General features: G+C 44.0%; 1 protein-coding gene across 1 annotated transcript in view; it reads left to right on the plus strand.

Moving 5' to 3' along the window:
* The window catches only part of NPHP3 (nephrocystin 3), a 133,390-nt gene that overhangs the window by 30,349 nt on the left and 77,401 nt on the right, over nt 1-25,640 (plus strand). Inside the window, exons 5-10 of the mRNA XM_077491526.1 lie at nt 2,049-2,201; nt 20,464-20,597; nt 20,684-20,844; nt 22,075-22,225; nt 23,940-24,014; nt 24,868-25,032. Coding sequence (XP_077347652.1) covers nt 2,049-2,201; nt 20,464-20,597; nt 20,684-20,844; nt 22,075-22,225; nt 23,940-24,014; nt 24,868-25,032 — 839 coding nt within the window. The remainder of the gene's footprint in view (nt 1-2,048; nt 2,202-20,463; nt 20,598-20,683; nt 20,845-22,074; nt 22,226-23,939; nt 24,015-24,867; nt 25,033-25,640) is intronic.

Here is a 25,640-nt window from a genome sequence, read left to right on the forward strand (position 1 = left end):
AGTTGAAAAAAAACACAGAAGAAATTCATATGTGTTTTCTGTGCGTTTTCTGATTGCCTGACTTCGATCATGCACCTATGAAACATAGAAATGTAATTAAAAACGTGCATTAAAAAGGCAATCTTGGTGCGTTTTTGATGTGTTTTTTATTTATTTCAATGGGAGGTGCATTTTTTTAAGCATGCACCAAAAATGCAGTATACAGGACTTTTAAAAATGCACCACACCCGCAGCGTATTGGTGTGAGTAGTTTCATAGGATTAAAAGCCCATTCACACCAGATGCAGTTAGATGCGTTTTTGACTGTATTCCAACTGCATAGACAGTCCAAAATGCAGGTTTTTCTATGGGCAGAGTTCACACCTTTTACAGTGCACTGTAGTGGACAAAAAGTACAGTAAGCTGCATTTTTCTGCACCACAAATGTGCATGTAAACGTGCACAAGCGCATGTAAATGTAGACAAATGCACCGCAATGCATTGCAGTGCAAATAAGCACCTAAAGAAAGAAAGAATGAAGTGACGCACAGTTTCTGGTATGAATGGGCCCTTAAAGGGATACATTTTCCATGCATTTTTGTTTCGCTTTCAAAAAAATCTAAAGTGCATCAAAAACTGATCAGTGTGAAAGTGCCCTCATAAGGAAACAAGTGTTATGCCGCGTACACACGGCCGGACTTTTCGTCCGCAAGGTCCGACGGAACGAATCTGTCTGACAATTTGACCGTGTGTGGGCTTCATCGGACCTTTACTGTCGAAAAATCAGATGGACTTTAGATTTAGAACATGTTTCAAATCTTTCCGACGGACTTGAGTCCAGTCGAAAAATCAGTTTGTCTGTATGCTAGTCTGACAGATGAAAACCAACGCTACGGCAGCTACTGGCTATGAACTTCCTTATGCTAGTCCGGTTGTACGTCATCACGGTCAAATCTGTCGGACTTTGGTGTGATTGTGTGTGGCCAAGTCCGTTCGTTCGGAAAATCCGTCAGAAGTGAAAAGTCAGTCGGGAAGACCGTCAGACCTAGTCTGCCGGAAAGTCCGGTCGTGTGTACACAGCATTAGTCAAATGCTAAATTCTACATTTATTTAAAGGGTTAGTTCATCTTTACCAATAAACTTCCTATACAGATAAGGGGCATGTGTGGATAAAAACAAACTGCAGCTTTGACTAAAGTTGAATAATACCCTCCCTATAGGGAGCTTGAAGCCTGACCTGAAAACTCCCAGAACTAATTACTCTTCACTTCCACCATCACAGGAGTGCGCCTTTTCTCTGATTCGAACCCCTCACCTGCGTGTTTTTCTCTCCTGATGCAATAACTCTGAGCTCAGGGTTTGAGAGCTCACTCATGTAATGGTGGAGGTGAACGGTATCGGCCAGGCCTTGCTTATCAACATCCTAGCAATGTCCAGGGAGTTTTCCAGTCAGGAAAACATGAGGTATGTAAATGGCCTACACCCACAACAAGGGCATTATTCAACTTTAGTTAGAGCTGCACAGTCTTTTTTATCTACAGATGCTCATTATCTGCATAGGCAGTTTTTAGGTAAAGGTGACCCTTTAGGCTAGGTTCACACATGTCCAGTGCGAATTTCCCCTCTGTTTCCACGGCAAATTTCATAAGCGGATGTTGAGCGGTTCAGTTGCAAATTGAGATGCACTCCAAGCGCAAATATTTGGAGCCAGTGACCACCGGTGTCTTTAACCCTAGCTTGTTGTTAAGGAATGGGTCTGGAAGCTGACTGCCACATCCTTGACAATGGATGACTCATCAGCTGTTAACGGGATTCCCCGCTGACAGCTGAATGTAAAAAAACAACATTGCCAGCAATAACAAAAATGTGAAAAAACAGCGTGGGGTTCCCCCCAAATTTCATACCAGACCCTTATCCAAGCATGCTGCCTGGAAAGCTAGGAAAAGGGGAGGGGGCACTGTTTTTTTTTTTTTTTTTTTTTGGATCAACTTCTTGTTCAAAACTCATTATGATGTGCAATTCAGATGCATTCCCATAGAAGTTGTTAATTGTATATCTGTTGTGTTAAGTTCCTGGCACACAGTGTGACTATTGGACAAGTGGAGCCTTAGGAAGTGAGCCCTCCATGGGCAGCATGATGCAGCTTCAGCAGTCTTTTCGGGGACCAGAATTTGCTCACAGTTCTATTGATGTTGAAGGACCATTTGCTAATGTAAACAGAGGTAAGCTTGTGCCTATTGTACCTGGAGACTACATATATTGTGGCAGATTTTTCTAATGTGTCTTGCATGTTGCTTGTGGCTTCATTATTCAGTTTAAAATTAATAATTTACAACATTACATTCCAATGCAAGTATTAAAGCGGGAGTTCTGCCGTTTTTTTTTGTTTTTTTTTTTAAGTCAGCAGCTACAAATACTGCAGCTGCTGACTTTTTTAAAATATGGACACTTACCTGTCCAACGTGCCCGCAATGTTGGCACCCGAAGCCGATCTGTCGCTCGCCTCTCGGGTACTGCCGCCGCCATCTTTGCTATGGAAATCAGGAAGTGAGGCCTTGCGGTGGGTGCAAATACCTGTATTATTCAGGTATCTGCACCCCCCCCCTCCCCCCTGAAAGGTACCAATTGTTAAAGGACAAGTCCACCTAAAACCTAAAAATTTATATTTTAGTGTTTTAAGTTAAACCATTCAATGGTTTCACATATCTCTTGCGTATGTGTGGGCAAGATAGGAAAAAATCGGCACATCTTTCCCTTACATGCCACACGTTGTTCCTTTAAAACTGCTGTGATTAATAAAATATACCTGATGATCCTGCCAGAAATATAATCTACTCCCAATTCCCTGTAATTACCTGGCAACGCTCCCACTGCTGCATATCCTGAGCAGCATTGTCACAGCCCTTCCTGAGTTTTCCTCTGCTGGACTACAGACAGGCTCCATGCACACTGGAGCTCATAAACTGCAGTTTATTGGAGTTTGGGCGTTTTTTTTTTAAAAGCCCATAAACTCCACTCTGTTAGCCTATGTGTCCATGCACACATGGATGTTTTTTAGCTTTAATGAGCAGTGGAGTTTATGGGCTTTTTTCTGAACGCCAGAAATTTGCTTTCAAAGTACCGTTTTTCACCTCCAAAACACGTCAAACGCCGTTAAACGCTCATAAACACGCGTTAATTAGCATTTGGTGTTCTATTTTTTCAATGCATTGTGGGATTTTGGAATGTACTGTGGGATTTTTGGAGTTTCCTCTTTTATTTATTTATTTATTTATTAAAAATGCCCATAAACGCTAACACTCATAAATGCTAGTACAAAACGCTCTTAAAAGCAGGTTTTTCAACCAGCGTTTTCTGCCAGCAATCTGGCATCCAGAAAAAGCTTTTTTTTGAGCTTCAGTGTGTATGGAGCCTTATGTGCTGTCAACATCTGCTCCTTGTTTGTGAGAATGATCACTCTCCCCCTCCTATGCCAACTCCCTGCTGTTTCACTGCCCTTCCTACAATTCCACACTCTGCTGTGCATCTAGAGTGTGTATTTATAAAGTGATCGACAATACTGATTTTTTTTTTCCCCAGATGAAATTTTAACGAAAGAAGCTTTTTTTAATATTTAGTTTTTTTTGTGGTGTCTTTTTGTTCTCTTTTGGAGAATGCGATTTATTTAAAATTTTGCTAGATTTTTTTTTTTATTCAGGTTTTATTTGTATAACAAATAGACAAAAATAAAATACAAAACAAAAAAAAAAAGGAAGAGAAAAAACAAACAAATAACAGCATCAATACGTTTATAATAATACATCAAGTTTTTCCAATTTGTGCAAAGATATTTAGAAATATCCAAAAATATTCTGAAACATATTCCAGAGCAACTAGGGTGTTATATTAATAATATATGGGAACTTTCTATGACAGGCCATCCAAATCTACAAGGACATACCCAGTTAAAGTGATACTAAACACACACTGTTTAATTTACATTGTCCCTTCTATTCCTGTATGTGGATGATGGCAATGTCGTTATGTTAAGTAAAAAAATCTAAGCACCTTTTTTCCTACTCAATATACAATTGTCACATGATCCAGCTTTTTCCCAGCCTGTCTGCAGGGAAACATAAGCAGGAGTGTCTTCTAGTCTTTGGAATGACCAGCTTAATATTACTGTAATGACATATACATTGCTGCACAGTCATCTTTAGGGGGGAGGGGGGTTAGGGAAGGGAAATTGAAAGATTTGTTCTTTTATTTTTTTTTCTTCCTTCTCACAATGGTCTTGGCACATCTGTGTATTTGTAATATAGAGTAGACCCCAGCCCTTGTATCTTCAATACAAGCCAGTGGGACTGGATATATAGCACGTACAGTTGTTTTACAAAAATGGTCATCTATTGATCCTCCAACCCATAAACAATGGGAAAATAATTAACATATAAGCATTGAGGTATACCCCAGAGGTTTGGTAAAATATGATCATGCTGGATGGAACCTAGCAAACAACTATGGGATGGGTTACTTAGTGGAGAGGAGTGAAGGTAGAGGAGATAGATGGGAGAAAAAAGTAGAAGTAGAAGAGTGAGGAGTAGAAGAGAAGAAATTAGCACGTAAAAGAAAGATAGTTTGATGCTGCACAGAGGAAGTTGCCATAGTCTGATAGTTGATATTAGAGGTGATCAATTCGATGTGTAAAAACCCATGCTCCTATTATGTTTTGTTTATTATATGCTAAGCTATTTTAGTCCGAAAGGTGCGAGGTTTGTTTGGTTTGTGCGTTTTCCTATTTTTTGATAATTTATGGATTAATTTGACATGTTATTTGTTTGTATGTTTAATAATAAAAATAAAAATAATTATTCGATTTAAAAAAACAAGCCAGTGGCTTGGTCGGTCTGGATAAATGGTCATGTCCGGCTGATCTTAGATATCCTGGGTCATTTGGAAGGGATCATTAGCTTAAATTCTGATATATACTTTGCTGAGTCGTACAAATAATATACATATTTATACCATTTATTTTATAAGGTTGTTCCCCCTTGGTGTCTCGGTATGGGGCATCCCCTTTAGGTATACATTTAGGGCCAGTTCACACCACATGCAGTCCATTGCGTTGTTTTTCTGCATCAAAAACACATAGAAAGTAGGTTATATGGTTTTCAATGGCATAGTTCACACCAGTGCTTACAGTTCCAGTGTGTTCTAGTTCCAGAAAAAAAAGTAGAACATGCTGCATTTTTCTTGCACTGGACTGTACTGGAATGCTGTAAAAAGCATCAAAAACGCACTGGGACACCCATGTTCTTATTTAAGGTTAAGGGAAAAAAAGGGGGAAAAAATGCACTGGACTGCATCAAAAACGCATCATAACCGCAATGGAACGCATCAAAAACACGCTTGGAGCTCATCCAGACTGCGTTTCTATAGTGTGAACTGGCACTTACCACCTCGTAGGTACACCAGCCCTCTGGTAGGGTCTGGTAAAATATTTTTTGGGGATAAATTCCATTCCAATTTACCCTTTACCTATTGTTGTAGTTTTTGGCCCTGGGTAGCCCCGGGCCTAGAGAGAGTTTTATTTTTATTTTTTTATTTTTTTCCTTTCCTTTGCATCTAGGAGATGGCTCCAGATCCATCATTGTCCCTCCCTGTGAAGCTTTGCACTTACGATGTTAAAAGTCTCAATAATTAATCAAAGACTGGCCAGATCCTATTTACCCTTCATAAATTGAGGGTAGACATTGTACTCTTTCAAGAGACCCATTTTCGTACTGATTGTTTTCCTGCATGTTCTTACAGATATTACTCTAGATGGGTCTAGTACTGTATCCATGTCTAAGGCCATGGGAGTCTCTATTGCCATCCACAGCCAGCACTTACCTGTACACTCATTGGAACATGTAGCTGATCCCAGTGGCCTGTATCTTTTCCCTAAATTTAGGCTTTGGGAAAAACGTTTTATGGTTGCTAATTTTTATAACCCAAATCAAGATCAAACTTAAGTAGTGTCCCGTTATCTTGGCCTTTAGCTGATTTTGCAGAAAGCATCATTCTTGTGGGAAGGGATTTTAATTTCGTATTAGAGCTTCTATTGGACGCCTCATCCCAGCGATTGGACATCTCTTATAGCCGTCTTAGGGTTCTTAAAAAACAATTATTTGACGATCGATTACTTCACCTGTGGCGGACTTTATATATTAAAGACTGCAACTAAACATATTTTTCCTCAGCACATCAATCATATAGTAGATTAGATTATTTATTGGTGGGCCCCAAGGTATTAGAGTGGAATTCTACCGTGGACATAGGGTCCTTTTTTTTTTTTGTTGGTCCGATTCACTCTTTTTTTTTAACAATATATCCGCCACAGACAAGGTGCACTAATTGAAGATGGCATTTGAATGAAACTCACATTCCTTACATGAAGCTTTCCATGATTATTTTTCAGTCTTATATAACCTTGCTTTACCACCATCTTCTGAGGACCCTGGGGCTTTTGCAAGCCGTATTGAGAAATATGTGAAGGAAACTGCTGTACCAACACTAGATGGTGATGTTAGGGGCACTTTGAAAACTCCCTTCTCAAATGAGGATAATTAATAACACACCATCTGGCCCTGATGGGTTTACATCAAAATTCTATAAGAAATACAAGTATATACAGTGGGGACAGAAAGTATTCAGATCCTCTTAAATTTTTCACTCTTTGTTATATAGCAGCCATTTGTTAAAATCATTTTGAGTTCATTTTTTTCCTCATTAATGTACACACAGCACTCCATATTGACAGAAAAACACAGAATTGTTGACATTTTTGCAGGTTTATTAAAAAAGAAAAACTGAAATATCACATGGTCCTAAGTATTCAGACCCTTTGCTGTGACACTCATATATTTAACTCCAGTGCAGTCCATTTCTTCTGATCATCCTTGAGATGGTTCTACACCTTCATTTGAGTCCAGCTGTGTTTGATTATACTGATTGGACTTGATTAGGAAAGCCACACACCTGTCTATATACAGTAAGTCCTTACAGCTCACAGTGCATGTCAGAGCAAATGAGAATCATGAAGGTCAAAGGAACTGCCTGAAGAGCTCAGAGACAGAATTGTGGCAAGGCACAGATCTGGCCAAGGTTACAAAACAAATCTGCACGTAAGGTTCCTAAGAGCACAGTGGCCTCCATAATCCTTAAATGGAAGACGTTTGGGACGACCAGAACCCTTCCTAGGCCAAACTGAGCTATCGGGGGAGAAGAGCCTTGGTGAGAGAGGTAAAGAAGAACCCAAAGATCACTGTGGCTGAGCTCCAGAGATGCAGTCGGGAGATGGGAGAAAGTTGTAGAAAGTCAACCATCACTGCAGCCCTCCACCAGTCGGGGTTTTATGGTAGAGTGGCCAGACGGAAGCCTCTCCTTAGTGCAAGACACATGAAAGCCTGCATGGAGTTTGCTAAAAAAACACCTGAAGGACTCCAAGATGGTGAGAAATAAGATTCTCTGGTCTGATGAGACCAAGATAGAACTTTTTGGACTTAATTCTAAGTGGTATGTGTGGAGAAAACCAGGCACTGCTCATCACCTGTTCAGTACAGTCCCAACAGTGAAGCACGTGGTGGCATGGGGTGTTTTTCAGCTGCAGGGACAGGATTAGTGATGGACGAACTTCCGACGGGACGTTTCGCGAACGCGAAACGCGAACGGGCACAAACGTTCGCGAAAACGACCGTTCGCCGCGGGCTCCATTGACTTCAATGGGAGGCGAATTTCGCAAACCTTTAGGTCGAATTTGCGGCCACGGGGTAATTATTAGGGGGTAGCACGTAGTCCCACCACCTGGACAATAGCATAATACATGTATGAGGTGAATTTGGGATCGATAACTACAAGCATTTTTTTTTTATTTGGGAAATTGTTCTGACAATTCAGGACTATGGAGCTAATGAAGGCAATGGAGGAGAGGGAAGGTCAGGGACCAGGGTAGGCAAACAAGAGGGTGCAGGAGATACAGAGCACTGACAGCAGCACCGTAATACAGAGCACTGACATCAGCACCGTGACATACAGCGCTGACAGCAGCTCCGTGACATACAGCGCTGACAGCAGCTCCGTGACATACAGCGCTGACAGCAGCTCCGTGACATACAGCGCTGACAGCAGCTCCGTGACATACAGCGCTGACAGCAGCTCCGTGACATACAGCGCTGACAGCAGCACCGTGACATACAGCGCTGACAGCAGCTCCGTGACATACAGCGCTGACAGCAGCTCCGTGACATACAGCGCTGACAGCAGCTCCGTGACATACAGCGCTGACAGCAGCTCCGTGACATACAGCGCTGACAGCAGCTCCGTGACATACAGCGCTGACAGCAGCACCGTGACATACAGCGCTGACAGCAGCTCCGTGACATACAGCGCTGACAGCAGCTCCGTGACATACAGCGCTGACAGCAGCTCCGTGACATACAGCGCTGACAGCAGCTCCGTGACATACAGCGCTGACAGCAGCTCCGTGACATACAGCGCTGACAGCAGCTCCGTGACATACAGCGCTGACAGCAGCTCCGTGACATACAGCGCTGACAGCAGCTCCGTGACATACAGCGCTGACAGCAGCTCCGTGACATACAGCGCTGACAGCAGCTCCGTGACATACAGCGCTGACAGCAGCTCCGTGACATACAGCGCTGACAGCAGCACCGTAAGCAGCCCCAGGAGGAAGTCAGCACAGCACAGGGATGGTGTGATCCCCTCATAATAAGAACCCCCAGGAGGAAGTCAGCACAGCACAGGGATGGTGGGAGCCCCTCATAATAAGAACACCCAGGAGGAAGTCAGCACAGCACAGGGATGGTGGGAACCCCTCATAATAAGCAGCCCCAGTAGAAATATGACACCGCTCAACCTCTTCAAAGAGGAGGGTAGGGGCATATAGTACGGTGTGCTTTTTTGGGTCAGGGAAGTGAGCCAAATGAATTAAGAAGGTCTGTGTGCTTGATTCCAAAAATTGTTTATAGACATATACATGGTCTACTGATCACATGTGTTGAATTCCTCCGAGATCCATGCCTCATTCATTTTTAGAAATGTGAGGTAGTTAACACTGTGGTGAGCTAGGCGAGTACGCTTATCGGTCACAATCCCCCCTGCTGCGCTGAACGTCCTTTCGGACAGGACACTGGATGAGGGGCAAGCCAACAGTTCGATTGCAAATTGGGCAAGCTCTGGCCAGAGGTCAAGCCTGCCCACCCAGTAGTCTAGGGGTTCATCACTCCTCAGAGCGTCCACATCGGCCGTTAACCCAATGTAGTCGGACACCTGACGGTCTAGGCGTTCCCTGATGCTGGATCCGGATGACACCTGTCGATGGGTCGGCTGAAAGAATGACCTCATATCCGAAGTCACCAACACATCTTCAAACCGGCCTCTTCTTGCAGGCGCTGTTGGATTGGTACCCGCAAATCCTTCTCTGGGAGTGGGAATTGCTCCTCTGCCAGCGCACGCAAAAGCAGAATGCAGCATTTCTCGAAGCAAGGCCTGGAAGTGCTGCATTCTGACAGCCCTCTGCGACGGCGGTAACATTTCCGCCATTTTGTGTTTGTACCGGGGGTCTAAGTACGTTGCCACCCAGTACTGGTCCTTGACCCTCATGCTTTTTATACGGGGGTCCCTATTAAAACACTGGAGCATGAAGGCCCCCATTTGCACTAAAGTGGAAGCGGTGTGGTGGCCTGGCTCCTGCTCATCATCCAGGATAATGTCGTCCTCTTCATTCTCCTCTCCCCATCCTCGCACAACAGGGATCCCAGAAAGGTTTAAAGCATGCTCTTCTTGCTCCTGCTCATCCGCCCCGGCACCATCCTCCTCTGACTCCTCATCAGACTCCTGTTGTTGACTTGTCTCAGATAGAGTAGCCCCCCCTGGGAATTCATCCAGCATTGCGACTTCCTCATCTTCCCGCTCCTGCTCCTCCACAGCCTGATCAATGACACGACGCAATGCACGCTCCAGAAAGAAGGCATAAGGTACCATGTCACTGATGGCGCCATGGCTGCGACTGACCAGTTTGGTGATCTCCTCAAATGGCCGCAGAAGTCTGCATGTGTCGCGCATGAGCAGCCACTGGCGCGGTGAAAAAAAACCCAGCTCCCCAGAACCGTTTCTTTCGCAGAGTTCATACAGGTAGACGTTAACTGCACGTTTCTGCTGGAGCAGCCTATCAAGCATATAGAAGGTTGAGTTCCATCGCGTCGGGCAATCGCAAATAAGACGTCTGACCGGCAGATGGTGTCGCCGCTGAATGTCAGCAAGGCGAGCCATGGCCGTGTAAGATCTTCTGAAATGGGCCGAGATTTTCCTTGCCTGCCGCAAGATGTCCTGGACCCCAGGGTATTTGACAAGGAATCGCTGCACGACCAAGTTTAAGACGTGTGCCATGCACGGCACGTGCGTGATTTTGCCCTGTTTCAATGCGCTAAGCAGATTGGCACCGTTGTCACACACCACTTTACCAACTGTCAAATTGAGCGGTGTTAGCCACTCATCTGCCTGTGAACGCAAAGCTGAAAGGAGTGCCGGGCCAGTGTGGCTCTTTGCTTCCAGGCACAACAGACGCAGCACGGCATGGCAACGTCTCACCTGGCATGTGGAATAGGTTCTGGGGAGCTTGGGCGGTGCAGTGGAAGAGACGCTAGCAGCGGAAAAGGAGGAGGCAGCTGAGGAGGAGAGGGAGGAGGATGGAGTAGGAGGAGGAGAAGAAGAGTCAGGCCTGCATGCAATCCGTGGCGGTAAAACCAAATCTACACGGGTGCCACGGGTTACATGCTTGACGGCCGTCAGAAGGTTCACCCAGTGGGCAGTAAAACTGATATACCTTCCCTGCCCGTGTTTGCTAGACCACGTGTCTGTGGTCAGATGTATCTTGGCACCGACACTGTGTGCCAGAGATACATTCACTTGCCGCTGAACATGGCCATATAGCTCTGGGATGCCCTTCTCTGAGAAATACTTCCTTCCTGGGACCTTCCATTGTGGTGTTCCAATGGCCACAAATTTGCGAAAGGCCTCCGAGTCCACCAGTTTATATGGCAGTAGTTGGCGGGCTATGAGTTCTGACAAGCCAGCCGCCAACCGTTGGGCAAGAGGGTTATCCGGCATCATCATTTTTTTACGCTCAAACATTAGGCCCACGGAAGCCTGCCTTTTTGCAGAAAAATGTGAGCTTGGCGTGATGGAAGGTGGAGTGGAGGACAATTGTGAGGAGAGAGGAGAAGGAGAAGTAGAAGACGAGGCTGGACGGTGAGAGCCTGCAGTGTGGCTTTGTGTGTTCCGTTGCTCCCACTGGGCTCGGTGATGGCTGCTCATGTGCCTTCTTAAGGCGGTCGTCCCTAGGTGAGTATTGGGCTTACCGCGACTAACGCGTTGACTGCAAAGATTGCAGATGGCAACGCTATTGTCAGCAGCGGACACGTTAAAAAAAGCCCACACTGCGGAGCCATGTGCCGGTGTCCTGGGAGCGCCAGATGTGACCGTACATGGTCGATGACTCGCTCCTGATACATTTGCAGTCTGCTTTGTCCCTGCTGTGCAATGTAAGTCATTGCTGCTTCTCCTCCCTATCTGCTGGTCCATATCTCCCTCTGAACTCCCCTCCTCTTCCTCTCTTGTGGGCACCCACGTGACATCACTAGACACGTCATCATCAACGTCACCTTCCCCACCGCTATAAGTAGAGTAGGCAGCAACACCGGGGACCAACCTCCTCCTTGGGCTGATCTGGGTACTGGCGTCAGACTGCTGAGTAGCGCTTGTTGCTACCTCCTCTTCCTGATCCAATACCAAGAGTGGCTGCGCATCAGAAATGTCCTCTTGATATGGATCGGAAAATAATTCCAGTGACTCAAGCGGAAGGTATGTGGTGGTGGTGGTGGTGGTCGTGTTGTTGGTGGTAGTGTCTTTGGGGGTGCACATAGCAGAGAGTGAAGAAGAGGGTGCAGATCGAGAGGATGAGGAGGGTGCAGAAGAGTAAGGCTGAGCGAGCCACTCAACCAAGTCTGGTGCATCCTTTAAAGTAATTGAACGCACCTTCTGCAACTTCCCACTTTGGCTCAAGCCTGTTGCTCCTGCCCTACCCCTACCACCCCTGCGGAAGGGCCTGCCTCTTCCTCTGCATGTCATTTTTTAAATGACCCTGTGACAAAACTCTTAGTCCCTATACCGCTGAAGGACTGCTGCAGTATAGGTGAGCGGTCAGCAGTGGTGCACGTCAACCCTATCTATTGTGGACCTATAGCGGTCCTTACAGAACAGCAGACTGTACCGCACTCAAGCCTATGTACCGTAGCACCCTATACCAAGTTACCAGTCCTTATAAGAACTTTTGTGGACCAAGCAGGTTGTGTATTAGTGTTTAGCAGACTGTACGTCAGTCCCTATACCGCTGAAGGACTGCTGCAGTATAGGGCAGCGGTCAGCAGTGGTGCACGTCAACCCTATCTATTGTGGACCTATAGCGGTCCTTACAGAACAGCAGACTGTACCGCACTCAAGCCTATGTACCGTAGCACCCTATACCAAGTTACCAGTCCTTATAAGAACTTTTGTGGACCAAGCAGGTTGTGTATTAGTGTTTAGCAGACTGTACGTCAGTCCCTATACCGCTGAAGGACTGCTGCAGTATAGGGCAGCGGTCAGCAGTGGTGCACGTCAACCCTATCTATTGTGGACCGATAGCGGTCCTTACAGAACAGCAGACTGTACCGCACTCAAGCCTATGTACCGTAGCACCCTATACCAAGTTACCAGTCCTTATAAGAACTTTTGTGGAACAAGCAGGTTGTGTGTTAGTGATTAGCAGACTGTACGTCAGTCCCTATACCAATGAAGGACTGCTGCAGTATAGGGCAGCGGTCAGCAGTAGTGCACGGCAACCCTATGTATTGTGGACCGATAGCGGTCCTTACAGAACAGCAGACTGTAACGCACTCAGGCCTATGTACCGTAGCACCCTATACCAAGTTACCAGTCCTTATAAGAACTTTTGTGGAACAAGCAGGTTGTGTGTTAGTGATTAGCAGACTGTACGTCAGTCCCTATACCAATGAAGGACTGCTGCAGTATAGGGCAGCGGTCAGCAGTAGTGCACGGCAACCCTATGTATTGTGGACCGATAGCGGTCCTTACAGAACAGCAGACTGTAACGCACTCAGGCCTATGTACCGTAGCACCCTATACCAAGTTACCAGTCCTTATAAGAACTTTTGTGGACCAAGCAGGTTGTGTGTTAGTGATTAGCAGACTGTACGTCAGTCCCTATACCAATGAAGGACTGCTGCAGTATAGGGCAGCGGTCAGCAGTAGTGCACGGCAACCCTATGTATTGTGGACCGATAGCGGTCCTTACAGAACAGCAGACTGTAACGCACTCAGGCCTATGTACCGTAGCACCCTATACCAAGTTACCAGTCCTTATAAGAACTTTTGTGGACCAAGCAGGTTGTGTGTTAGTGATTAGCAGACTGTACGTCAGTCCCTATACCAATGAAGGACTGCTGCAGTATAGGGCAGCGGTCAGCAGTAGTGCACGGCAACCCTATGTATTGTGGACCGATAGCGGTCCTTACAGAACAGCAGACTGTACTGCACTCAGGCCTATGTACCGTAGCACCCTATACCAAGTTACCAGTCCTTATAAAAACTTTTGTGGACCAAGCAGGTTGTGTGTTAGTGTTTAGCAGACTGTGCGTCAGTCCCTATACCGCTGAAGGACTGCTGCAGTATAGGGCAGCGGTCAGCAGTAGTGCACGGCAACCCTATGTATTGTGGACCGATAGCGGTCCTTACAGAACAGCAGACTGTAACGCACTCAGGCCTATGTACCGTAGCACCCTATACCAAGTTACCAGTCCTTATAAGAACTTTTGTGGACCAAGCAGGTTGTGTGTTAGTGATTAGCAGACTGTACGTCAGTCCCTATACCAATGAAGGACTGCTGCAGTATAGGGCAGCGGTCAGCAGTAGTGCACGGCAACCCTATGTATTGTGGACCGATAGCGGTCCTTACAGAACAGCAGACTGTAACGCACTCAGGCCTATGTACCGTAGCACCCTATACCAAGTTACCAGTCCTTATAAGAACTTTTGTGGACCAAGCAGGTTGTGTGTTAGTGATTAGCAGACTGTACGTCAGTCCCTATACCAATGAAGGACTGCTGCAGTATAGGGCAGCGGTCAGCAGTAGTGCACGGCAACCCTATGTATTGTGGACCGATAGCGGTCCTTACAGAACAGCAGACTGTAACGCACTCAGGCCTATGTACCGTAGCACCCTATACCAAGTTACCAGTCCTTATAAGAACTTTTGTGGACCAAGCAGGTTGTGTGTTAGTGATTAGCAGACTGTACGTCAGTCCCTATACCAATGAAGGACTGCTGCAGTATAGGGCAGCGGTCAGCAGTAGTGCACGGCAACCCTATGTATTGTGGACCGATAGCGGTCCTTACAGAACAGCAGACTGTACTGCACTCAGGCCTATGTACCGTAGCACCCTATACCAAGTTACCAGTCCTTATAAAAACTTTTGTGGACCAAGCAGGTTGTGTGTTAGTGTTTAGCAGACTGTGCGTCAGTCCCTATACCGCTGAAGGACTGCTGCAGTATAGGGCAGCGGTCAGCAGTAGTGCACGGCAACCCTATGTATTGTGGACCGATAGCGGTCCTTACAGAACAGCAGACTGTAACGCACTCAGGCCTATGTACCGTAGCACCCTATACCAAGTTACCAGTCCTTATAAGAACTTTTGTGGACCAAGCAGGTTGTGTGTTAGTGATTAGCAGACTGTACGTCAGTCCCTATACCAATGAAGGACTGCTGCAGTATAGGGCAGCGGTCAGCAGTAGTGCACGGCAACCCTATGTATTGTGGACCGATAGCGGTCCTTACAGAACAGCAGACTGTAACGCACTCAGGCCTATGTACCGTAGCACCCTATACCAAGTTACCAGTCCTTATAAGAACTTTTGTGGACCAAGCAGGTTGTGTGTTAGTGATTAGCAGACTGTACGTCAGTCCCTATACCAATGAAGGACTGCTGCAGTATAGGGCAGCGGTCAGCAGTAGTGCACGGCAACCCTATGTATTGTGGACCGATAGCGGTCCTTACAGAACAGCAGACTGTAACGCACTCAGGCCTATGTACCGTAGCACCCTATACCAAGTTACCAGTCCTTATAAGAACTTTTGTGGACCAAGCAGGTTGTGTGTTAGTGATTAGCAGACTGTACGTCAGTCCCTATACCAATGAAGGACTGCTGCAGTATAGGGCAGCGGTCAGCAGTAGTGCACGGCAACCCTATGTATTGTGGACCGATAGCGGTCCTTACAGAACAGCAGACTGTACTGCACTCAGGCCTATGTACCGTAGCACCCTATACCAAGTTACCAGTCCTTATAAGAACTTTTGTGGAACAAGCAGGTTGTGTGTTAGTGATTAGCAGACTGTACGTCAGTCCCTATACCAATGAAGGACTGCTGCAGTATAGGGCAGCGGTCAGCAGTAGTGCACGGCAACCCTATGTATTGTGGACCGATAGCGGTCCTTACAGAACAGCAGACTGTAACGCACTCAGGCCTATGTACCGTAGCACCCTATACCAAGTTACCAGTCCTTATAAGAACTTTTGTGGACCAAGCAGGTTGTGTGTTAGTGATTAGCAGACTGTACGTCAGTCCCTATACCAATGAAGGACTGCTGCAGTATAGGGCAGCGGTCAGCAGTAGTGCACGGCAACCCTATGTATTGTGGACCGATAGCGGTCCTTACAGAACAGCAGACTGTAACGCACTCAGGCCTATGTACCGTAGCACCCTATACCAAGTTACCAGTCCTTATAAGAACTTTTGTGGACCAAGCAGGTTGTGTGTTAGTGATTAGCAGACTGTACGTCAGTCCCTATACCAATGAAGGACTGCTGCAGTATAGGGCAGCGGTCAGCAGTAGTGCACGGCAACCCTATGTATTGTGGACCGATAGCGGTCCTTACAGAACAGCAGACTGTACTGCACTCAGGCCTATGTACCGTAGCACCCTATACCAAGTTACCAGTCCTTATAAAAACTTTTGTGGACCAAGCAGGTTGTGTGTTAGTGTTTAGCAGACTGTGCGTCAGTCCCTATACCGCTGAAGGACTGCTGCAGTATAGGGCAGCGGTCAGCAGTAGTGCACGGCAACCCTATGTATTGTGGACCGATAGCGGTCCTTACAGAACAGCAGACTGTAACGCACTCAGGCCTATGTACCGTAGCACCCTATACCAAGTTACCAGTCCTTATAAGAACTTTTGTGGACCAAGCAGGTTGTGTGTTAGTGATTAGCAGACTGTACGTCAGTCCCTATACCAATGAAGGACTGCTGCAGTATAGGGCAGCGGTCAGCAGTAGTGCACGGCAACCCTATGTATTGTGGACCGATAGCGGTCCTTACAGAACAGCAGACTGTAACGCACTCAGGCCTATGTACCGTAGCACCCTATACCAAGTTACCAGTCCTTATAAGAACTTTTGTGGACCAAGCAGGTTGTGTGTTAGTGATTAGCAGACTGTACGTCAGTCCCTATACCAATGAAGGACTGCTGCAGTATAGGGCAGCGGTCAGCAGTAGTGCACGGCAACCCTATGTATTGTGGACCGATAGCGGTCCTTACAGAACAGCAGACTGTAACGCACTCAGGCCTATGTACCGTAGCACCCTATACCAAGTTACCAGTCCTTATAAGAACTTTTGTGGACCAAGCAGGTTGTGTGTTAGTGATTAGCAGACTGTACGTCAGTCCCTATACCAATGAAGGACTGCTGCAGTATAGGGCAGCGGTCAGCAGTAGTGCACGGCAACCCTATGTATTGTGGACCGATAGCGGTCCTTACAGAACAGCAGACTGTACCGCACCCAAGCCTATGTACCGTAGCACCCTAGACAGACCAAGTTACCAGTCCTGATAAAGAGCTTTGTGGAACAAGTGAGTTGTGAATGATTAGCAGACTGCAGCAGAAGGGCAGCAGTCAAGTATAATATTCTTTCTATATTTGGAAGAAAGAATATTATACGTGTACAAGCCTATTACCGTACCACTGATACCAGTCCTGAAAAGAACCTTTGTGGAACTAATAGTAACAGCAAGTCTTTAAAATTATCCTCACTGCCTGACACACTGCTTCCTGCCTGTCCCTATACAAATTGGCAAAAAAGAGTAGGCTGGAACGATTAGCTGGAACAGCTCTTTTGTGGACCTGATAGTAACAGCTAATGATGATGATGATGATGATGATGAAGAAAGACTAATCTGGCTGAGCTGTCCCTAAAATAGCAGCATACAGCGCTCTGTCCCTTTATCTAAACTGACAAAAGAAACTCAGGCTGCTGACCTAACACCTATACCAGTCCTGAAAAGAACTTTTGTGTACCAAATAGCTAGCGTTTTCTCTGTCCCTACTCCACACAGGATCCTTTCCCTACAGTGACAGAAGAAAGAATGTAAAATGGCCACCGGATCGGGTGTATTTATAGGTTAGGGGGAATGTCCAAGTGTCCATGAGCTGTCATGTCTCAATTGGTTGTCCTGTAACACATGATAAACGTGTCACGAAAGGTTAAAGTTCTTGTATACATTAAACACGTAAGTCCGCCGGGGCGAACGACGGAAAAAGGCGTTCGAACCCGCGGACGGCGAAAGTCGGAAATTCGCCGCGAAACGACCGCCGGGCGAACCGTTCGGCCATCACTAGACAGGATGACTGGTTGCAATCGAGGGAAAGATGAATGCGGCCAAGTACAGGGATATCCTGGACAAAAACCTTCTCCAGAGTGCTCAGGACCTCAGACTGGGCCGAAGGTTTACCTTCCAACAAGACAATGACCCTAAGCACACAGCTAAAATAATGAAGGATTGGCTTCACAACAACTCCGTGACTGTTCTTGAATGGCCCAGCCAGAGCCCTGACTTAAACCCAATTGAGTATCTCTGGAGAGACCTAAAAATGTCTGTCCAGCAACGTTTACCATCCACCCTGCCAGAACTGGAGAGGATCTGCAAGGAGGAATGGCAGAGGATCCCCAAATCCAGGTGTGAAAAACTTGTTGCATCTTTTCCAAAACTACTCATGGCTGTATTAGATCAAAAGGGTGCTTCTACTAAATACTAAGCAAAGGGTCTGAAAACTTAGGACCATGTGATATTTCAGTTTTTCTTTTTTAATAAATCTGTAAAAATGTCAACGTTTCTGTGTTTTTCTGCCAATATGGGGTGCTGTGTGTACATTAATGAGGAAAAAAATGAACTTTAAATGATTTTAGCAAATGGCTGCAATATAACAAACAGTGAAAAATTTAAGAGGGTCTGAATAATTTCCATCCCCACTGTATCTCCATTTATGCTTTGAGTATTTAATTGTATATCTGCTTCCAATAAATTTTGGCCTCAGACACTGGAAGCACATATCGCCTAGCTTCCAAAATAAGGACCCAACAATTTTGTTCCAGTTACCGTCCTATATATTTAATTGAAGTGGATGTAAAAATATATGCAAAATTAATTGCGACGTGTCTTCAATCCCTCCTTCCAACTTTGATACATACAGACCAGTTTGATATTGTTCAGTGGAGAGAAGTGCGTGATAATACGCATAAATCTTTTTATGAGACAAGCCCAAACAGCAAAAATACCAGCATGCCTTCTCTATTGACGCAAAGGGCTTTTGATCATGTTGGTGGGCCTTTTCTTGAACATGCATTTGGCGCAGTTAGGGCTGGGTCCAGTTCTATTGCACAACATCCTAGCATTTTACTGTAAACATAATGCAAGAATAAAGATTAATGCATCATTAACTGCCATCTTCTCTATTCCAAGCGGCGCTCACCAGGGATGTTGTATGTCGTCCTATTGTATGTTTTAGTAATGGAACATCTGGCAATAGCCCTTAGACAAAATTCTTCTATTATTGGTATTTAGATAGACCAACAGGAGTTGAAACTTGCTTTATTTGCTGACGATTTGTTAGTTTATGTTAGCAATCCACATGTTTCCATGCCCTCTATCCTACATGAATTTCAGCGTTTTGGAGCTTTTGAGTAATTTTAAGGTTAAATTATCTAATTCAGAAATTCTTAACCTGTCCCTCTCACCACATCAATTTCAGGCCCTTAATAATCATTTTCTGTTTAAACTCTGCTCATCCTTACTTAAATATTTAGTATTAGAATCCCTTATGATCTCGCCCATTTATATTTGGAGAACTATCTTCCCCTTATGCAACATACATGGCAAGATCTTGAAAAGTATAAGGCTTTATATTCGTGGTTTGGGAGGATTAATATATTGAAAATGGACATAAAACTGTGTTTGTTTTCTTTTTCTTTTCCAGACTATACTTATTGAGGTCCCCCAATCTTTTTTTACTATCTTAGAATCTGCCTTTACAAGGTTAATTTGGGGACATAGTAGCCCTACTACATAGAAGAATTCTATCCCTACCTAAAATGAGAGGAGGTGTAGGGTCACCGAATTTATACTTTACCATACTGTGGTGGTCCTAAAAAGGCTAGTGAACTGATAGAGCAATCAATTACTCCTTATGATCTTAAGGCTCTCCCTTGGATAGACCCATCTTTCCATGGTCCACCCACATCTATATCATTTCTTACATCTCATCTATTGAAAATTTGGGATAAATTGTTATCCTGAATGGGGCTCTTCTCACAAGTAGGCCCGAGTAGGCCTCTGTTTGGCAATCCACAATTTCCACCTGCGGCGACCCGGACATGTTTTTTAGCTTGGAATAAAGAGTTGCATCGAAGACTGAGTCAAATTCTTTGTCAGGGGACTCTGCCACCCATATCAAATTAGATTTTTATACAGCAGCTCTTATTAACGCATTGGCTGGAATATTGGCAACTCTTGTCATTCATTTCCTTTTTTTATCTAACTGACTCTTTTACTAGGGACTTAGATCCTTTTAAGACCCTTCTTTTGCAAGATCATACACCAAACCATGTTCTTCCAATGGTTTATAAGATCTTTCTGGGGAAACGTCATCCTGACCTCCCAGAATATACAACTAAATGCATCTTTCATTCAGTGCTGCACTGACGTTTCTGGATTCTGAGTCATGGGGAAAGCAAAAAAATTGTCAAAGGATCTGAGGGAAAAGGTAGTTGAATTTTATAAAACAGGAAAGGGATATAAAAAGATATCCAAGGAATTGAGAATGCCAATCAGCAGTGTTCAAACTGTAAGAAGTGGAAAATGAGGGGTCCTGTTGAAACCAAACCACGGTCAGGTATCTTTCTGCAGTGTAATCCTTCTCCAAATCCTTCTGCAGTCTATCCAAACCTAAAAAAAAAAAAAAAAAAAGAAAAAGTTTTTGAGTTTGTACACACTTTGGGCATAATGTCGGCCTGGTGCGTAAAGACTAACCAGTTTTACGTTCTCATATTTTACAGATGATTGGGATGTAGCAGTAGCTAGCTTGCTACAAGTCACCCCTCTTTTTTCTCAGGCAGTGTGGAGCAACACTGTACGATGTTATCTAATCAACTCTAAGGATACTCAGCCTGAAGTAGACATTTTCTTAAGGGTAAGAATCAAACTACATATCGCCTGTATACATCACTCTCTTGTGATCTAGAATGAGCACCTGTTACATCTTACATGTACTTGTAGGAATACTCTCCAAAGCTGCAGAGGATGTGTGAAAGTTTGGGCTATTTCTTTCAAGTTGTCCATTTCCCTGAAGAATGTGAGAACCATTACACTGCTGTACGGAAGTGGGAAATTGAAAAGAGTTCTCTTGTCCTATTTTTTATTTGTTCCTCCTTGCCCAGGTTTGTCTTTATTATGTGGATGTTTCATAGTCTGTATCCGTGTAATCTTGTCTCACCCAGAATTAGTAGCATATAGAAACTATTTAATATCCGTTCTGTAAAGTATTAAAAGGAAAACTGATATATTGACTTGAGAATTGAATCACATGTAATTGATTCATAGAATAGTCCAATAATATGTAAATCTTGCCTATTTAAATAACTTGGTGCAGAGAGCAATACTATGAAATTAGTCATGTCATTTACATATCTTGTTTGTCTGTTTAGTGTAATTAAGAACATTAAAAACTGACTTGCAGTTGGTTGCTTACTTTTGAAGTTATAACTTTTCTCTTTGCATTATACAGTAATGTTGAAAAGCCAAATCCCAGGTAGGTCCACCCTTGCCTGCATTACTCCTAGGTGAACTCCCAGCTTATGATTGATATATAGCGTTTAATTATTAAATAACCAGCAGTTTCCAAAAAATACTTTTTTATTTGTACAAATCCATAAAAGAAGTACAGACATACTTAAAGAGGGGCACTGTCCTCACCCGGGCCGATTCTTTGTTGGTCTTCGGGTCCCCAGTGCTGGCATTTTAACTATGGGAGGCCAGCTGTGACACCTTGCGGTTTAACAGCTGGCTTCCCCTTTTGGGTGAAGTTCCACTTTAAGTAAGACAGACTGCCAACGTGGTCACTTTTTGGCTGGAGAACAAAACCCCCCCCCCAAAAAACCTGCATTCAGGAGGTGGCAGGATCACCACCTGAACATGTAGAGGTCACTGCCCTGCTGCTCCTTTAAAAGCACTGCAGATCACTTTTCAGAGTGGCAGAAAATGTTGCCCATGTGCAAAAAGGCCTAACTAATAATAATTCAGAGTCAGTGCCTGCATATAAAATAATAAGCTGACTTATTCATCATCCTCATCATTTAATTTATTACCTTTATGCACATGGGCTTTTCTGGGCCAATGGAGATCCATAAGGCACATCTTAAACAGAATTGCAATGATAGTGTTTATTAAAATGAAGTAAACTCTCAGCAGGTTGACAAAGGTGAATAGTATGTTTCATGATTAATTGCAGCAACATGCATTTTTACAGCACCACCATAGCCACTCTATTGGTAGATATTGATTTGAGCTGGATTAAAAACAGCTTGCTTCACAGATGCCTGTATACTGTATACAAGCCCCGATGGACTGAATTTGAATTTAATTAATGTTGTTTCAAAACTTTATTGCAGCTCATTGTGGGAAGACTGTAAGGAAGCATTCTTGAAGAATACTGAGGCAAAACCTCGGATTGTGTATCACAAAATAGAGGACAGCAACAGTGGTCTAGATCACATGCAGCAGTTATTAGAGCAAGACCAAAATAAATCAAACAAGGTTAAGGTAGGAACTGAGACTGGCTTTCAACACTATGGACAGATATGTGAATGTGACCTTATATTTGATGGTTCTCAAGTTTTTTTTTTTTTTTAATGCTCCAGAGAGCATAGGTGTCACAAGAACGGGAAGCAAGGAAAAATCTCCCAAATTGCGTCACATACAGAAAAAACAATGTGGTATAATATAAATCCAATAAATAAAACAGCACTTTGTGTAAAAGTAAATAAAGAATAAATTAAACAACTCTCAGGTGTGCATGTTACATATGAAAATAAATATATCTGTGCAATGATAAAAATGTGCAAACATATAATAAATAAAATAATATCTTTGAACTCTTGTATGTTTTCATATTTTTTTATATTTGCACAGATTTATTTATTCAGATGTGATATGTGCACAAATTAGACAATTTCAGAATTTCCACGTGAGATGACACGCCAAGTATTCTTTGTAGACAACCTAGCAAGCCTATACCTCCCTTCAGTTTTGGTAGCGTAAGTATGTCATAGCTAATTCTAGGACGTTTCCGACCCCAGATGAAGAGAGTGCAAAAGAGTTCTTTATTTTTTATTTTGTTTATATTTTTTTTGCACTAAGTGCTGTTTCCATTTGTAGTTTTATTTATTAGTACTCCTACGATGATAGTGGACAAGCCAGCTCAGTAAGGTCCAGACATTGGGGGGCATGGCTGACCGCACATTTGAGATAAAGCATTTAGCGGAGTTCCAGTGCTCCCTCCTACTTTTATCCTGCCAAGGAACCTGCTTATTTGGCACCCATTCCCACTGACTTTTTCTGCTTGCTTTGCGACCTACGCTGCTGCCTCGTGCATGCTTTCCTCTCTTCCCCCACCATGACCAGATGAAACAGTGAAGCAGGCCTTGCTAAACATAGCATTTAAGATGGTGCTGGCAGTGCACAGACACATCATGGCAGACTGCCAGCTAAAGAGGAAGCAAAGGAGGCAGCTGCCACTCGCCTAGAGAAGTTTGCCCAGTACCCTAGTCTGGTCCAGGAGACATATCTTTTATCTTGGCCCCTGAGTAAGAAGGTGCAAAACCTCCACTGAATAAACCAGACTTAGCAGTGTCCTTTCCGACAACCAGGCACGAATTGAGAGGCGAACCAGCATTTACTGTATGTACAACTGCTGCACTCCCTAATCCGCTCAGGGACCTCATTATTAAAGGAAAGAACTCAGAGCCCACACTGAGGGATGTATTCACTTCAGTACGGCAGTGCAATGCCTCTCTGCATAGTCTGACCAGGTCCACAGGGTCTTGTCACTTTTTTGCCATGACCTAGAAGATGTGTGAATGTTTCTCAGCCCTCGAGGGCCACATGAGTGACCTAGAAGACATTGTGCACCCTCTCAGGACAAACGTGAAGATTGTTCTGCATGAGCCAATGCTATTCAAAAGTCAGAAAGTCCAGACCGCTGCTGGAGGGTTACAAAGATTGCACTATTCTTTCTCACCATAATGCTGCTGGGGACATTATGGGTATGCAGCACTTTTATTAAAAAATAAAAATACAAATTGTCCTATATGCAGCTTCACTTCAATGGGACATTTCAAAATAAAGCCACAGTTGCCTTTTAACTTTAAAGCAGTTGTAAAGGCAAATGTTTTTCTCTAAATTAAAATGGTATTGCACCGAGCAATCCTCCACTACAAAGTGTTTTTATACTGTAAATGCCGTGTGTATGTTCCAGATCATTGACCACAGCGGGGATCCTGATGAAGGACTTTATAAGACCTATTGTCAAGTAGAAAAGGTCATAAAACAGGTATGTAGGCTCGTTGGTTGTTGTGTTTTTTTTTTCATATTTTAATGTTTTGTTGCTCTGCACCTTCTTAATAACATTTGTTTTAAGTCATGAAGCCGCATTTTTCATGGCTGCATAAAACAAAAGAAAAATAGTTTAGTTTCTATATTTTATCTAGATGTTTTGATAAAGAATTTGTGTGTAAAGGAAAATAAATGTTTTGTTTTTTAAAGGGTAGACCCTCTGCAAAGTTTTATTGTGGTCTGTGTCCTTGCTGGGAATATTCACCCATGTATTTGTCCTCATTGTCAATGAGGGGAAATCCAAAATTTAGAGTTGTCATGAAAACAAGAGATGCAGAGAAATCTTCCAATGGACAAATGTTCTGGTGACAACTGTCTAAGGCAGTGATGGCGAACATTGGCACCCCAGATGTTTTGGAACTACATTTCCCATGATGCTCATGCACTCTGAAGTGTAGTTGAGCATCATGGGAGATGTAGTTCCAAAACATCTGGGGTGCCAAGGTTCGCCATCACTGGTCTAAGGTGTGAATTCCTCTCAGTTTTGGGAGATTTCTTCTAACTTTTTGTTGCGTCTCCAAGACAAGAAGTGAAGGGAAATCTCCCTGACTGAATTAATACCACAACAAATAAACTAGCAGTTTTAACCCTTACCTGCTCCATGGAAAGATAAAAATAAAAATTGGCTAAACCTATACTTTAATGAAAATGAAACTCTGAATTAAACCCACATCTCCTACCTTGGTATTTCCAACTGTACAGTGTATGGGAGTTTAGCATTTTTCTCTACCTTCTATTCATATTGACTGTAGTTTTACAATTCAAATAGAAGATGTGACTTCTCTCTGCAGGATTTGTTGGCCGCTGAGATATCGGACCCTGAATCCAAGGATGATACAGCAATCCAGGAAGATGATGATTTTGGAGATGTCCTGTGGGATGTTCATGATGAGCAGGAGCAGATGGAGGCTTTTCAGCATGCATCTCATTCAACATGTGAGCTTGGGTTTGACAAAGTGAGTTTAGGTTGCTCAGCCTGTTTAAATCATCCAAACCTCTCTGAAGAATAAATGAGAGGTCTCTTTTGATGCAACCAATTTTTATTTGGTGGTGTAATTTTGCCTCCCACTTGCAGGAGCGCTTGGCGGTGAAATTCTGCATAGTTGCTGCTCCATTTCATTATAATGAGCCTCTAAAGCTTGCCATTCATGGTTTTTTTTGTTTGTTTTGTTTTTTGTTCAGCCAATGGGCTGAAATACAAAAATCTAGCAGATTGCTTTATCCAGACAAAAAAAGTTGGTGGAAGAATCCTCCCCCCACCAGGACATTATATTCTTCCATGGGTGGCCACTGCTGTCAGAATACTTTATTCGGTGGCTACAGTTGATTGGTGGCAGCTGCTGATCACTGGAAGATTTTCTGACATGTCCCTCCCTTCAACAGAAGCCAATTAAATAATTGACTTCCATCATGCTGGGGAGGCTGCACACTGATGCATGCCAGCGCGTGTGCGTTATGTACAAGATAACTTGTGTGAACAGTTTTGAACGTCAATCAGTGTATGTCCAGCCCAAGGGCATGTTCACACTATAGCGGTAGGCTATGCGTGTACACATGTCTAATA

The sequence above is a fragment of the Lithobates pipiens genome, unplaced genomic scaffold, assembly GCF_037356315.1.
Source record: "Lithobates pipiens isolate NorthernLeopardFrog02 unplaced genomic scaffold, aLitPip1_a1.2 Scaffold_19, whole genome shotgun sequence".
In the NCBI taxonomy this organism is placed as follows: domain Eukaryota; kingdom Metazoa; phylum Chordata; class Amphibia; order Anura; family Ranidae; genus Lithobates; species Lithobates pipiens.